At 46.5% G+C, this 16079-nt stretch overlaps 1 protein-coding gene and 1 long non-coding RNA gene across 6 annotated transcripts in view; one reads left to right on the top strand and one right to left on the bottom strand.

The window, feature by feature from the left end:
* Fat3 (FAT atypical cadherin 3) overlaps positions 1 to 15840 on the top strand; it is a 593378-nt gene extending 577538 nt beyond the window's left edge. For 2 of the 5 annotated variants that reach the window (XM_026779394.1, XM_013346253.2), the window contains 6 exons: positions 1614 to 1767; positions 3867 to 4519; positions 7197 to 7310; positions 9492 to 9551; positions 10262 to 10297; positions 10917 to 15840. In XM_026779394.1, coding sequence (XP_026635195.1) covers positions 1614 to 1767; positions 3867 to 4519; positions 7197 to 7310; positions 9492 to 9551; positions 10262 to 10297; positions 10917 to 11524 — 1625 coding nt within the window. In that variant the 3' untranslated portion in view covers positions 11525 to 15840. The remainder of the gene's footprint in view (positions 1 to 1613; positions 1768 to 3866; positions 4520 to 7196; positions 7311 to 9491; positions 9552 to 10261; positions 10298 to 10916) is intronic. The other 3 variants (XM_026779396.1, XM_026779395.1, XM_026779393.1) reach the window with 2 other exon arrangements.
* LOC106143774 overlaps positions 15840 to 16079 on the bottom strand; it is a 558-nt gene continuing 318 nt past the window's right edge. Inside the window, exon 2 of the long non-coding RNA XR_001228919.2 lies at positions 15840 to 16051. This is a non-coding gene — a long non-coding RNA (uncharacterized LOC106143774). The remainder of the gene's footprint in view (positions 16052 to 16079) is intronic.

Genomic DNA, 16079 nt, shown 5'->3' with positions numbered 1-16079 from the left:
ATGAAGATGGAAGAGAGAACAAAGGAAATCGCCAATAAAATGATGCAAGAAATTTTACCAAATTGAAGGATGAGAATTTCAAGATTACAAGGGCCTACTGAGGATCCAGCACAGGCTAGAACAACTCCATGCTAAATCACAGAATAACTAAAGGTCATGAAATTCCAAAATTATGGCCTACCAACATATTGGGAAAAAATCAGGCTTCTTACAAGCTTCAGAGTCTTTGGATTTCCCAAAAACAATAGGCAGAAGCTTGCTTCAATTTCCTAATGTAATCTAATTTTCAGTGAGGCCTAAGGATTTAACCATACAAATTCTCATAAAATTTGCCTCCCATGACCCCCTTCCCCTGGGAAGCAATTTACAGAATCTCTAAATGAAAGAGAGAATAAACTAGATGATTCCGAAGTAGAGTTTTAACATAGTATACACAGGAGCTGCATGGAGGGTCAACTATTGGAGGCAGAGCCCCCAGAAGCTTCACAGAGACCATAGTGTGAGGAAATATGAGTCACCGTGTGCAGTTCAAATAGGAAACCCAACTGGTGAAAAATCTGGAGGTCAACTTAAATAAGTGTTCAGAAAAAAAGCAATCCAAAACACAGGTCCATCTTCGATTATTTTTTTAAGACAAAGACATGCATGAAAATAAAAGTCATAATTCGCTAAGTGGCTTAGCTACAAATAACATATTATAGCTAATTAAAATAATGCAAATACTGCTTGTTTAATTAACATTAAAAGACTACATCTTATTGAAGGAAGGCCATCAGAAGACTGTCCACATGTGGTATGATTGATGTTTGAAATAAAAGATATAATAAGAAGCCAACAGAGAAGGATTGTTAGAATCAACTGCAAAGTATCAACATTTCACAGAAGAAAAGGTAAAAATAGTAAAAGGGATGCCTGGGCTCTTTCTATGGCAGTATAAACACTGTGATTGACAAGGCAGAACTCAAGAACCTCTCCCATTTGTAAGTCTAACTCTAAGGGCAACAACAATCTCTTATTGAAAAACAATAACCGTAATAAAGTATCCTTTCCAACCCGCGACACAGGTAATACTCAGAGAGTCTGCGTTCCTCTAATAGCTATGTTTTCTGTAATGCAGACATCAGTGCCTACTTTTACATGACAAGTTCCTGAACAGAACATGAAGGAGATGCAGAGAAGAGGCTTTGCATAGAGGAGGTGAAGGGTTAGGGCTTGAGTTTCAGTTGAGTTGACTTGGCCTCACTTGGAGCTCAGGGTCCGAGGGAGCATGGCACCAGTGACTTCTCCCATCGTGAGCTGTCACCATTTGCAGAAGGTGATAGAGAAAGCACTGTCACCTTGCTAACCATGCTGGTCTCTGCCCTTAGTGTCTCTGACAATATCATTAGCATTCTTTCCAATCTGGACAATTAGGTGAATATATTCTGGACTAATACGGAATCCAAACTTTACCCTGGTATTTTATGGCAAATGAGTTTCACATAGCCAATGAGCTGATCACTATTGAGCCTTGCTCATGATAAGGAGCTAGGAATACTTGTTACAGATGAGTCTAAGGACTCTGCTCATCACTGTGGCATCCTCAGCTCATGAGGCCCTCTGTTTCCCCCCAGGCTATCAGTGTTCCTGTCTCTCACAGTTCACGGGGAGAAACTGTGAAGCAGAGATCACAGCCTGCTTCCCCAACCCTTGCCGGAATGGAGGATCCTGCGACCCCATAGGAAACACCTTTGTCTGCAGCTGTAAAGCTGGCCTCACGGGCGTCACGTAAGTGCAACTGTTCACGGACTTCCCTCTCTCTACACTGCTTCTCGTCCTAAGAAAACAACCCAGCATGTAGTTCATTAGAATAAATGGACACGCGGCTGTCTTTCCCACACAGTGTTCGGAGGGGCTGGCTCAGTAGGAGTAGTGGCTGCAGTGCAAGGAGTTCAGACTTCCTAGCACCCAACATAAAAACCTGGGCATGGCATCATAGACTTGTCATCTTCAGGCTGGTATTTCCAGGGTCTCGTTCGTCAGTCAGTCTACTCAAACTGTGTGCTTTAGGTTCAGTGAGGGATGGGGATCACAAAAGACAGAGATGGAAAGTGATGGAGGAAGACAATGATGTACACCTCTGGTCTCCACAGGCCTGTGCACACAACCACACTGATGAGAAAACACCACACACAGACACACACACAGACACACACACAGACACACACACACACACACACACACACCTCTGGTCTCCACAGGCCTGTGCACACAACCACACTGACGAGAAAACACCACACACAGACATACACACCACTAACTACATTTTTAAAGTACTTACAATATCAGTAGGGAACCCCCTAGGGTTGTATCTAATTTGTATATTTTACTATATCCCTTTGTACTTTCAGGCTTAGTCAATCCCTGTGTATTCTATAAGCACTTCAAATGTGCTTGGCATTAGCTAAAATTTCCGATATGATTATGAGATCTACATAAAACTCACTTCCCAGAACCCACCAACTGGACTCTACTATCTCGTGTTTAATAGCTATTCTGAGAAATTAGTCCTTATCTTGCCTTTGAAAACCCTTTTCCTCCAGGAAATGAGAGAAATTTAAGTGTTAGTCAGGTGGAAAGGGAATGCTTTAAATGCTGAGTGAAAGGCCACTTCCAGGCATGCGCTATGGTTTCGAAGTGTGCTCTCAGTGAGGGATAGTCTAATTACAGGTCAGTCTGGCTTGTTCATTAGAGCGAGTCTCTAAGGACTCCACCTAGAAATACTTAGCTGATGTTGAACTGCTGGGTGTAATTTAAAGTAATAAAGTTGCATTTATTTTTAAATACTCTGTGAGTCTAATTTCTGGCTGACCAATCTGTTCAAATTGGGGTTAGTTAGACTAAATTTTAAAAGGTGGATTACCAAAACTATAGATGTGTCAGCCTCCTCCATGGCGTATCGGAACAATTGCTTAAGTTCCAGCACGTGCTGTCAGTGTTAAAGAAGGAATCAGACTAAAGGCTTGCCCTGTGGGGCCAGAGAGCCAGACTGGTGGCGAAGACTGCTTGCTGCTCTTGCAGAGGGCCTGAATTCAGTTCCCAGCACCCATGCTGGATGGTTGGCTCCCAACCCACCTGTAATTCCAGCTCCAAGGGACCCAGTGTCCTCTTCTAGCCTATGCAGGCACCTGCACACACATGGAATACAGACAGAAAGACAGACAGACAGACTCACAACACACACATGTGAAAATTAAAAATGTCTTTAAAAGCCTGCTTTGTAGTTATACTACTGTGGGGATGAAAGAGACCTAGAACTGCCCCCAGTTCCCTTCCTTGTCCATTTGTCCCGCCTGGTGCAACCATCATATTTCCCTGTGGAAATATTGGGGGATTTGATTATGAGGTCCTACATGGCACTCTTAGGGAAGGGGTGCAGAAGTGTTTTACACTATGCGAGAAATGCATACTATATACTGTTTCTGAAATTGCACAGTTTTAAATTCTAATGTGCACTCGACCCAGAGGATGGGAGAGGGTACCTTTCCCACACCATCGGTTCTTCCCTTTATGCCTCTCTCCCACCAGCTTGTTCTTCTCCAAATCCCATGGAGACCTGAGAGGGCACACCTTGACACAAGGAAATGGACAAGGGATCAGTGGACACAGAAATATATAAATTCATCGTTAAGTGTGTGCCCCTGTGTACGTACACAATACACACACAGAGATATGAACACCTACCTATGAATATGATCAAACATATTCTCACATATGTATGTACACACTGCGACATGGCATGGTCCTCTTTCGGGGGTTCCATCTGTTTAAAGCCTTTTGTCTGAGCTCTGATGTTGGAAGGGCTTCTGTGTGCTTTGTCTCTAAAGGTGCGAGGATGACGTGGACGAGTGTGAGCGAGAGGAGTGTGAGAATGGAGGCGCCTGCGTCAACCTATTCGGCTCCTTCTTCTGCAACTGCACCCCAGGCTATGTGGGTCAGTACTGTGGCTTGCGTCCCGTGGTCGTGCCCAACATCCAAGCTGGCCACTCATACGTGGGCAAGGAGGAACTAATAGGTATTGCCGTGGTCCTCTTCGTCATCTTCACCCTGGTCGTGCTCTTCATCGTCTTCCGCAAGAAGGTCTTTCGAAAGAACTACTCTCGGAACAACATCACGCTAGTGCAGGACCCAGCCACAGCCGCACTCCTGCACAAGAGCAACGGCATCCCATTCCGCAGCCTGCGTGCAGGCGACGGGCGCAATGTGTACCAGGAAGTGGGGCCGCCTCAGGTGCCAGTGCGCCCCATGGCCTACACACCCTGCTTCCAGAGCGACTCCAGGAGCAATCTGGACAAGGGCCTGGATGTACTGGGTGGTGAGCCACAGGAGATGAGCACGTTCCACCCGGAGTCCCCTCGCATCCTGACTGCGCGTCGGGGTGTGGTGGTATGCAGCGTGGCCCCCAATCTCCCAGCTGTGTCGCCCTGTCGCTCGGATTGCGATTCCATCCGGAAGAATGGCTGGGACACAGGACCCGAAAGTGAGTGAGATGTGATAATGGGTGGGTGCCCTGGGAAGCCCCTGGTTGGTTTCAGCAACTCGAGCCATGCTAACCTCCTAGAAGGAGGAAGGAATGAAAAAGACACTCTCATGTCTGAGTTGAGTGTGGCTGGGGTCGCCCAGTATCGGGCAGAAGGTGAGGTTTAGCACCCACAGAGAGGCAGGTGTTTAAGCAAGTGAGTGGCACGAGCTAGTTACAGTTTTGAAGACCGCCCTGACAGACCCGGCAGGGACTGAATAAGACTTAGAAGGGAGGCTGAATTGGCAAAGCAGGTGACTGCTCCCCGCCCTGGCCTCAGAGAGAGACTAAAGCAGAGTCTGCTATCCCCTGGCTTATCAGCAGGCTGCACACCTTTTGTATGCCAGAGAGAAGTCTGAGTTTCTGTACTGTGCTATATATGGGGGAGGAGGATGGAGTGGGTTTCAAATGGTCCTACAGAGCATGTTCAGACAAGGAAGTAAACCTTGCTCCTGGACAAAGCAGACATTACTGAGGCATTTACATGACTTAAGCATGAGTCAATTTCAGTAGGAAGCTATTGGAGAGGGGCTCCTAGAATCAGGAAGCAGTCAGATCAGTATTCAGGATGCATGTGGGGGTTGGGGGCCAATCCAGAAGTCAAAGAGATGATGATTGACCATCATCTGCACATGGGGAAAGAGAAAGTCGGCCAGCTGGACCTCTGAGAGAAACTTGGAGATCCCTGTTTGATGGCAGAGGGCGAAATGGGAAACAAATTCTCCCTGAAAAGCAAGAGAAGAGGGAAGAGAGATGGCGTTTATCACAAAAGCTGAAGCATGTCCATGAGGTTCATAGTGTGCAGTACTAGGAACCGACCGAGACAAAGGAAGACATAGGCGTGGGGTAGACACTGTGATTTGAAGAGAATGCAGGGGTAAAGTTGCCAGCGATGTGTGTCTGCCATGTGATGGGTATCATCACCAGCTCCTGGAGAGACTAGCCTGAAGGAAGCAAAGGCCAGATCTGGGCACAGACAGGTCCCAAGTCTGCTCTTAGCAGAACTGCCCCAGGAGCTCAGCAGGAAAGAGGCAAGGCAGAGTAGAGAGAGCATCACTCCATGGGAGGGGAGACACAAGACGAGGTCTTTCTATTCTAATGTCACCAACATGCCACCTGCTGGTTCTGTCCTGTGGACACACAAGGCTTTTAAGTCATCCCCTGGGCTCTCAAGTGGAGTCAGGGATCATACAATGCTGTGGAGAGACACTTGCTTGGTTGTCATTGCTTTGTGTGTGTGTTGGATCTCACTATGCAGCACTATCTGTCGGGCCTGGAACTTAGGGGTCCACCTGCCTCTGCCTCCTAGGTCCTGGAATTAAAGCTGTGTGCTACCACACACACAGCCAAAAACCTCCTTTTTATTTTGGAAATGAAAGGAGTTTTGAGTTAAAGGCAAAGCAAGGGACTTGCAGGTGTCACTGCCACCCCCAAGGCCGGCTGACCACCTGCCTGCTCTTCAGTGCTCCAGATTCAGCCATGAACGCCTTGTCCTTTGAATGGCCAAGCTTTGAGTTGTGGCTGTTGGAGGTGAATAAACACACGTACACACGTGTCTCTATGCCTCTATCACTCGTTTGTCTAAGGCCCTGGCTTAGCAGAAAGCAGGTGAGGCTCTCATGTTTGCTCCTGATGTTGCTCTTTATGGGGGGATCGGCAGCTGCAAAACAGAATAACTATCCCCATAATCACAGGTCTGTGTCTCTGCACCCTCACATCCCAGGACGCTCTGCAGTATTTCTTGGAGAATATTTTCCATCACCACCTCATGACATGACAGCTTTATTTTCAGAATCGACCTCAGGCCAAAACTCACACTTCCCCCTGAAGAATCATTGGATTTTATAGAGCGCGCTTTACCCTTTGTTAAACAAGCCACAGTTAGAGCTAGCAAGACAGTTTCTGACAACTAATTCATTGTGGGCTTGACCACCTCAAGATATGGTGCTTTTTGTTGCTTCCTACACCTCTCGAATTAGAAAGGGGTGTGTGTGAGTGAGTGTGTATGCGTGCAGGGGCTGGCTATTTTCCTATAGCAGAGACAGAGAGAAAAATAAACACCAAGTGAATAAGGGAGAGTTCACATCGGCCTGTCTTCTTACCAGACAGAGAACATTGGCAGCCACAAGATGAAACACCACTGCCCTCTAGAAGGCAGAGCTGAAAATTCCACTCCTCCCCAGAGATGGAAGCTGGGAGAAATATAACGGCTTTCTTGCCTATAAAATATTTATGCCCCTGTTTTAAAAGTAATCTCATTTAACCTGGTGTTGACACCACATGGGTTCATGTAAATGACATAGATTAAGTCTGAATGAAGAGCAGCTGAGCTACTCCACCCTCATTCCACTCTCTCCTCAGTCCTCACTTGGAGGCAGGAACACTTACTTTCAGCTGACAGCTCTTCGGAAGCTCATTTACCACGGGTTAAGGGTTCCAAATCCATAATGTAAATCACTTGATTGACAGACCTTTGCCCCCTATGGCACAATCAATTTTCCTTTGTGGAGCTAACTTATTTTCTCGAAGCAAATCAGAAAGCTTCTAAGAAAAAAAAAAGGATAGGAGGGAGAGAGCAAGACTGAAGGATTGCACAAGGCTGAGTGACGGTTCTGCTTTCTCCTGCCTGTCCATGAAGACAAAGGGGCTGATGACCCGGGAGAGGTGACCTGCTTCACAAGCAGTAACAAAGGGAGCAACTCCGAAGTTCAGTCCCTCAGCTCCTTCCAGTCGGACTCTGGTGACGACAATGGTAAGCGCATTGCCTGTTCTGTACTGGGGTCAGCAGGAGAGGTGAGGGGGGCAGCACTGCTATTGTTTCTTCATCTGTGTGTTGACTTTTTACCGTTTTTACCCATTGTTGAGAATCCTTGCCAGAGGAGTCAATGTGCCACTGGTAGGGCAGGATCTGCATCCGTGGGGCTTGGACGGTGACAGAATTGCCTCCTCCCCATGATGCTTCACAGCAAACCTGACAATGCATTCCCTTTCTTGCTGCCTGTGTCTTCTCACCCCCTGCATTCAGCCACCACATTATTGGACATTACTTTGAAGACAGGATGGCTATTCTGTAGAGCCAGTGATGCCTTTGTTCAATTGAATTTCCCTTCTAATCAATCTTTTGGGGTCGTGGGATTTTGGAGAACTGATTTAAAAACTGTGACACAGACTCTTAGGGGGAAAAATGCCTGTCTGCCCAGAATCCCTGTGGTTTAGAGACTGCTTTGATAACTCCAAGTCGGCTGCATCCAGATCCCACAAAACTGTGCTGATGGAGAAGAAGCTGGTGTCTCTAGGAAACCAGCTGTGGAGGGTAGGCAGTGACGGAAGAAAAAAGTCCAACTAGCAATGTTTGTCACGTGGTGCTAAAGCAAAAATTATTTCACATGATCATCCAGGGGCAGGCTGCCTCACCCCAGCCAACATCTTAGGTGGCCTCTCCCTTTTACCATCAGCAAGAAGAAAGATTGCACTTGTTAATCAATGTGATCTTTTAGCACATGAACCCTGGCTAGTCCACTGTGCGCTGCCTTTTGGGCTGTGTATTCTGTATGCAGAAAAACAGATTGAGAACAACACAGCCCCAGTCTCTGAGCAAACAGAGGGAAAGTAACCAAGAAGTAGTTATAGAATTGCAAGAGTTTGCTTTTTCATGTGTAACTCAAACCTCTCCCACATGGTCCCCCCATACTAACCACACCTGAAGAAGTTTCAGTGTGGGGATGGGAAAATGACTCCATAGGTAAGAGCACTTGTTCTGTACATAAGGGCCTGAGCTAGGGTCCCTGGCATCTACAAAAAGTCACATGTATGCAGCGTGTGGCTAACCCAAGCCCTGGGAGGAAAAGACAGGGCAGGCGGCAAGCCAACATTCCAAGCTTCCTGTCCACTGATAGAACCTGCCTCGAGGCAGTGAGGCTGAGAGAGAGAGATAAACATTTAGGCATTCAGCTCTGGCCTCCACACTCGATTGCACTGGCCCGTGAGCCTGTATACATGTATATACCACACACAAACACTCTTGCATGAGCACACACACATATAAATACACACATACAAGCACACACACTGATGTATCTATCTGCTGGGATAACAAACCATGTATCTTAATTTCTTCTGGCCATTTTTGAAACAAAGGCACTGGCCTCTGACCCAGGTGTATGATGTATCCTCCCTTCTTTACCTCCAGTGAGATTAAAAAAAAAAAACTATAGCAACCTTGCATTTTATGTTAAAATTTGAGAACATATAGTTTCAGAGACCAGGCAATAGCTCCAGCCGTAATGTCTGGCTGATGGCTCTCAAAGGCTCTCTAACTCACACGCCTACCCCTTCAGGATCTGCATCTGGGCAGGAAGCGCTAGGCCCTTTCATCCGAAGTCACGTCATCTAAAGCAACTCTAATAGACCAGAGGTCTCCTTCACATACCCCAAGCCTCACCAGCAAGAGATAGGCCTCCGGTTGGTCTGGACCATCAGTGGCATGTGTGAGGCCATCAGACTCATAACAATACCCAAACTCCTACACAGTTGACATTGTATTCAGAGCACATTGGTGACCAACAAGGAATTAGATCCAGGAATAGGCCTCCTCTGAGGGCCTCGGATGGTGCTAATGAGAACTCTCCATGAGTTCCGTGGGCCACCGTCTTCCAGGTCATGGAGTGGGAAGTAATGACTCAGGGATCCTTGACAATCATGCTTTTTAGGAGTATGGCCTCCTAGCTTTCTGTTGTTTCTATTCTGTTCTGACAGAACCCAGGCCTCCATATAAGTGTCCTCTTGACACCAGCCCTGAGGGACAGATTGTGGAAAGGAGTTTGTGTCTAATGTCTTCATTATTGTTGTTATTAGTCATTAACATGTGTTTGAAATATGTGACTAACCAGGAACTGTCCCTCCCCTCCCTCCTGTCTTCTTTTCCCGCCAAAAGCATCCATAGTGACTGTCATTCAGCTTGTCAACAATGTAGTTGACTCTATAGAGAATGAAGGTATTTACAGTTATTTTTTGGTTTTGATTTTTGTTCGTTTGTCTCCTCCTTTCGTGGCATGTCTGTGTCCTTCTGGAAAGTTTGCTTCTGTGGTACTTTATCTGAACTGACTGTAACCAGCAGAAAGTGCACGATAATGGTGGTTTTAAGTGAGATATTGGGGTGGGGGATGTAGCTCAATGATAGACAGCTGGCCTAGCTAGCCCAAGACTCTGGCTTTGTTCTCCAGCACCAGAAAACAAATCAAATTCAGTGTCAGATGTCTCTCTATCGATTGCAATAAACTTAGTAATTTTGAGAGACAATCTAGTTCATATTTTTAAATATCTAGATTCTCTTATCAAATGTCTTTAAAGTAAAGAACATTCATCTGCAATCCAGGTTAATCAGTTAACATTACATTCATTCTAGTATGTTTTGAATACCTGCTGTGAGCTCTGGATACTTATAAAATCATCAGAAATGAAAATTTTATGAGGATTAATTTATAGCAGGTAATTTTGTCAGTGCTTTAGTAAAATTATAACAAAATACAGATGGGACTTATGTCTTAATTTCCTAACTAGTGACAAGGGGAGGGGGTTAAAAGCCTAAACTCAGTGTTAGCCTTGGTTCCTAAGGAATGGTCTTAACGCTTCTGAATTACCTGCTTTGTCTGTCTTCCTATGGCCCGGATGGCCCGATTCACTTTTCACTTTGTGTTTGAACAGTGTCTGTCATGGACCAAGGACAGAACTACAACAGAGGTGACTCTGCCACCACCCAGGATGACAGCTTATTTTTGTGTTTCGCACCTCTCCTCTCATACTGACCATGCCCCTCTCCGTCTGATTCTCCCAGTTTGAGTTTTGCATGTTCCAGGCATCTTGTGTGCTCAGCTCCATATGCATTTAGCAGCCTCTTTCCCTGTGTGTGAAACTCACCCACTTTCCCGCAAGGCTCCGTGCTCTCCGCAGGTCTCAGAACACAGTGCAACTCTGCCCGCATGCTGCCAGCCTGGCCTTGTGCACAGCATGTGCATGGGAGGGGGGAAGAGGTGGATGTTGAGGACTCTGTGTTCCATTAGCATGCATTTGTTGGCCATCGCTCTGGGCCTCATGATTAGGAGTCTGCACAGCCAGGCACCTTCTCTCTGTGCTCGCTCTCCTTGCAGGCCAGAGCATGGCTGGCCCTATGGGCCCTCAGAGAGTTTGCATATGACCTTGGCTATGGGGTTTCCTGGGCATCAGTCATGCATGGCAGGCCTATCCCTGCTTCTCATTCACCCTCTCCCCACCTCTAGTCTATGCGTGGCAGCCCATCCCTGCTCCTCATTCACCCACCTCCAGACTGGAGGCCGTTAATCATCTGGATTTCCTCTCACAGCCTATCATTGGGACACCTCCGACTGGATGCCAGGGGCACGGCTGTCTGACATCGAGGAAATGCCCAACTACGAGAGCCAAGATGGAGGGTCAGCGCACCAGGGCAGTACACGAGAGCTGGAGAGCGACTACTACCTGGGCGGATACGACATCGACAGTGAATACCCCCCACCTCACGAAGAAGAGTTCCTAAGTCAGGATCAGCTGCCCCCTCCGCTGCCGGAGGACTTCCCGGAACAGTATGAGGCCCTGCCTCCCTCGCAGCCCGCCTCGCTAGCTGGCACCATGAGCCCAGACTGCAAGAGAAGGCCCCGGTTTCACCCCAGCCAGTACCTCCCTCCTCACCCGCTTCCCAACGAAACAGATTTGGGGGGGCCACCCTCCGGCTGTAATTTTAGTACTTTTGCAGTGAGCATGAACCAGGGTCCAGTAGACAGCGTGTCTCTGTCCTTGCACAATCCCAGAGGCACCTCGTCCTCAGATACGCCAGCCCACCGTGGCTTTGACGACTCTGAGGTGGCCCTGAGGGACTACGAGAGCGCCGGTGAGCTTGGCCTCACCAGCCTTCACATTCCCTTTGTGGAAACGCAGCACCAGACCCAGGTGTAGAGGACACCGTGGGTGCTGTGCCCTGACTCTTACAGCGTAGAAGGCAACAAGCCGCACTTGGGTCTGGACGGAGAGAAGTCTGTGGAAATGTGGATTGTCTGTGAGGAACCCCTTCACAAGTCTCACTGTCCCAGCAAGCTTGACTCCCAGAGTGACAAGGAGCGGCTCAGAGCATTGTTTCTGGGGGAGGGGGAGCTGACAGTCCTTGTTTGCAACAGTCCTGTTTATGGCTTGGGGTGCAAAGGAGAAGAAATGAGTTGACTTTGTCAAAGGGGAGAACACAAATGGCTTTGTGCGTTATTGTGCCCCGGAAAGTGGGAAAGCAAAGGTCCTTGCAGTATTAGCCCCGCCACCGTCAGAGGGGCAGCGGGACGAAATGAAAACAGCAGGGCTGTCTGTCAGAGAAGTTAGTGTTCTAGATGAGAGAAAAGAACGGCAGTGTTCGACAGGGTGGACGGAAGCCTTTAAAACCGGCTCTGTTTTTCAATAAGCTGTCTAATTTTTCAGCTATAAAATTAGATTTGAGTAAAATGCTTAGTGTGCTCAGATTTTTTTTCCTGTTTGTGTTAAGCATCCAGTATAATATAGTTGGGTTTGTGATCTCTGAGAAAGTTACCATGAATGAGCAATAAGAGGCTATCTAGACTCCAGTGGGTGGGTTGGGGGAGGTTAATGTTCAAACACCAGAAAGACTGTGTCGAACTTGTTCTGTGTTTTCTGGCAAATAATCCTAGCCATAGCTTGGTTCTAACATTTCTGCAGGAACAGACCCCTGCTGGTCTATTGCTCTCTAGAATGAGAGGTAGTGGAAGCCTAAACAGAATTCACAGATAGATTCGGGGAAAACAGGATGTGATACTGTCAGACGTTTCCCCCTAGGGGACCATACTTCTTCACACTGAAGGGGAAAACCGTACGTGTCGTTCTAAACTGGTAGTGGTGTCATTATAAATACTCTTAGGTTTTTTTAAGAAAAAAGTAGGTAGTGACCATGTATAAATTGTATGTATGTGTGTGTGCATGCGTGCGTGCGTGCAGACGTGTGTGCATGCGTGCGTGCGTGCAAGGAGGGCCTAATAAATATTGCTCTGAGTGTGCACTCGCCACAGCTGCTCTTGACGGAAGCTGCCCCAAAGGGCTTAGGATTCAGTGTTGGAAATCGTGAGGGGAGCAAGCGTTGCTCACCTGCTGATTTCTCTGATCTCTAGTCTAACAGGAACACCAAATGCCATATCTTACTCCAATTCATTTAACCTTATTTTAGTACTGCCATTTATAGCAACTTAAAGCAAGTACCGTGATTTTTTTAAAGACAGTATTTTCTAATTTTTCAGAACTACTATTTGAAACTGAGTAACATTTGATTACACCCTGGGGTCTCCCTCCCATCGGACAGATGGCCTTTGGCCATCACTTTCCCATGACAGAATACCCATCCCACTGAAAATGCAGAAACCTAGCATTTGAAGGTTAAAGCTGGCAGCGGAGTGAACTTTGCTCTTTCACTCTGATCGGCTGTGGCCGCCGCCTTTGCAGTGAGCCAGGGAATGCATATTTGCACATCTGCCTGCGAGCAAATCTCTGTATGCATGTGTGAAGGGAGCTGTCTGGGATCTGCCCGTCAGTCCTCGGTTGTCTTTAATCCACTTACCTCTCTGCAGGAGCTGATGTTTCTGAACATCTGTCCTTTCATTCCCAAACTTCCTGAGTTAGAGGACATGCTTGTCCCCTTTTTCGGCTTTTCTCTTGACTTCTCTAGCTTAGACTCACCCATGGAGGCATTATCCACACCGTGGTCTTGAAATAAATGAATTTCACTAAGACTGCTTTTAAGAATAAAGTCTTTAGTATTTTTTCTCATGTAAGAAGCACATTTGCAAGAATCACAAAGAAAATGACAAACTAATGGTCCAGAATTGAATCACTGCTGTGCTTTTAATAACACAACAGCATAAAACCATCAAAGTAAAACCAACAATTCATTTCTTGCCCCCAGGAAATATGAGATGAGATCCACGCCAATGAGTCACCCGCGCTTAGCCAGCATCTCTTTTAGAGAGAACGCCTGGCTAACCCTATAATGAAGGCATAAATAGAGCTATCTGCAGGCAGTGGCAGAGTCACCGAAGAAATCCCTGCCCACCCTCTCCTCTGACCTACATAAAATCCTTTTTTCTTTGGGACACCTTCCTGCTAAATTTCAGCAGAATAGCTCTACAGACATCCAGATGAGCACTGGGTCTACTGGATTCTTCTCTTTCTAAAAATTAGGTTTCCTTACAGACCAGAGGGTGTACTGTGGCGACTTCTACATGCATCTTAGATGGGGTGACCATGGTTTAACAGAACAGGGTCCCTAAGATTTCTAGGCTAGCCCCCACACTTTATAAGGGAGGAAGCTCACCCAAAGAAAGGAAGAGACTTGCCCAGGCTCAAACAAAAGTTAACCCATTGACTCAGACTGCCACCCATCCACGTAGGCACCTCTCCTTATCTGTAACCTTGCACACCGCTAAGCTGCCCTGAGCTGGCAGCTGCTTCCTTCTACTAAACCCTTAACTTCCCACTGTTCCTTCACTGAAATATGCAAGGATAAAACAAATAGAGACCTTTTCTCTGGGACTCTGATGGGCCCAGAGATTTGGACATTCATCAGAATGCTGCTTTTGCCAAATGAATGTTTCTAGGATGGAGTGAGCACAGAACTCTTCAGATTGTAGTAGTTGCTGGTAGTGAAACTGGTGGTATGTAACACACACACTAAGTGTATCTTATGGGTTTAATATTTTGTTTCCTCCTCATAAGCTCTGCCTACTGTCTGTTCTTGTCCTGTTCACCATGATGGAAAATCAGCCAGTTAGTGTGTGTCTGAGTTTCTCTTGGGAGATGTGAGAGAAGCCGTCAGTCTTTGTCACACTCTAAGCGGGAGCTATAGGGCTGTAAAGGACAGACATGTGCTCCATTCATCCCCTTCCTCTGAGAGGATTTTGCTGCTGAGCCTCATCCCATGCCTGCTTTCTGTGTACCCCTTTCCTGCCCACTCACAAAATGCAATGAGAAAGTCATAGCAATATACATAGGTCAAGGCCATAATCTTACATTTTAAGCTGTTGGAGTCACAGGAAGGCCTGGGAGATTTACCTGGAACTGCCATAGGAAATCACTATCTCAGAAGAAAAGGAAACATTTCCTATCGGCCTTTTCCTGCTGACTCCCTACCCACAGTGCTCTGTCTTCTTTGCAGATGCTGGCGGGGGGCGGGGGGTAGGGGGGTGGACAAAACATAACAAACAAGCAAAAAGACAAAGAGGATCAGAATAAACCATTAAAGACACATTTAAATGAAGACACATTTAGATGAAATAATTCAGGAAGATCTAGTGTTCATGTTGTGTGGATTGTCCGACAGTCGTCTGGCCTCCTCACTGCTGCAGACCCTGGTCGTGTGCTTAGGTTTGTGGGACATGGGGCTTCCAAGGGGCGTTTCTTCAGTGCTGTCTTTCTGTGTGGTCCGTGAGGAGGCAGTGAGTGTGCATGTTAGTTTGTCTTGTAACCTCCAGCTGCACTGCTGATTCAGACCCACCTCTTTGAGCTTCCAGTGGTGTGTCACAGGGAGTTTAAAGTCGCCATGCATGGGTTTGACATCAGCAAATATCTAGCCAGATGGCTAAGACAGGAAAAGAGAAAGGTATTTCTTTCCTTATGTAATAATGAAAAGCAATAATTACAAGTGTTTAACAATACACAAAGGCCATAATTAGTCTCTTCCAGTGTTCGGAATACACTAGAGAATTCTGTAGTCGTTTGGGGTGTGTTGGGCCAATTAGTATGTCCTGCAGCACCTTCAGCAAACCAGCCCCTGGATTGCTCCTATTTAACAATGCTATGAGCCCATGCTACTGGATTTGGGGAGTGACAGATGTGTCTGGAGACGGGGAGGGTCCTTGGAAAGCACTGTTACAAGACCGTGGTGTACATTTACCTGTTATAAACAGGCTGGTTTGTAAAAGATGTATGTTTTTGGTGTTTTAAATGTTTATAAAATTGTATATAGGTGGTTTCCATTTTCCAGGCATTTGTAGATACAGTATTTGATGCCTATCCGGATGCTTTAATTTGGAGGGTCAAATAGAATTCTTAGTCATCCACATTGTTGTCTGCAAACTTTTGAGGTATACCCATGAAGAAAGAGGACTTTAGATTTGAAAAAGATGTTTTTATTCATTTCAAAGTGTATTGTGTCTTTCCTTAGATTTTACTGTTTTCATTTAACTCTGTTTTCAAAAACAAAGTGTTTCTATTGACTTTTTTTTTAAGATGAATGTGTTTGGCCCGGTTATTAAGCACTCGACCTTCACACCATTTCCTAGACAGAATAAGTTGTCAGTCTGCCACTTCCACACACACTCACCTCAGCTCCATGCACACTCAGCTCAGCTCCATGCACACTCAGCTCCACACACACTCACCTCAGCTCCATGCACACTCAGCTCCACGCACACTCACCTCAGCTCCATGCACACTCACCTCAGCTCCTTGCACACTCACCTCAAGT

The sequence above is a fragment of the Microtus ochrogaster genome, chromosome 5 (assembly GCF_000317375.1).
Source record: "Microtus ochrogaster isolate Prairie Vole_2 chromosome 5, MicOch1.0, whole genome shotgun sequence".
NCBI lineage: Eukaryota > Metazoa > Chordata > Mammalia > Rodentia > Cricetidae > Microtus > Microtus ochrogaster.
Note: the sequence above shows the minus strand (reverse complement) of the source record. Positions and strands in the feature narration are given on the sequence as shown.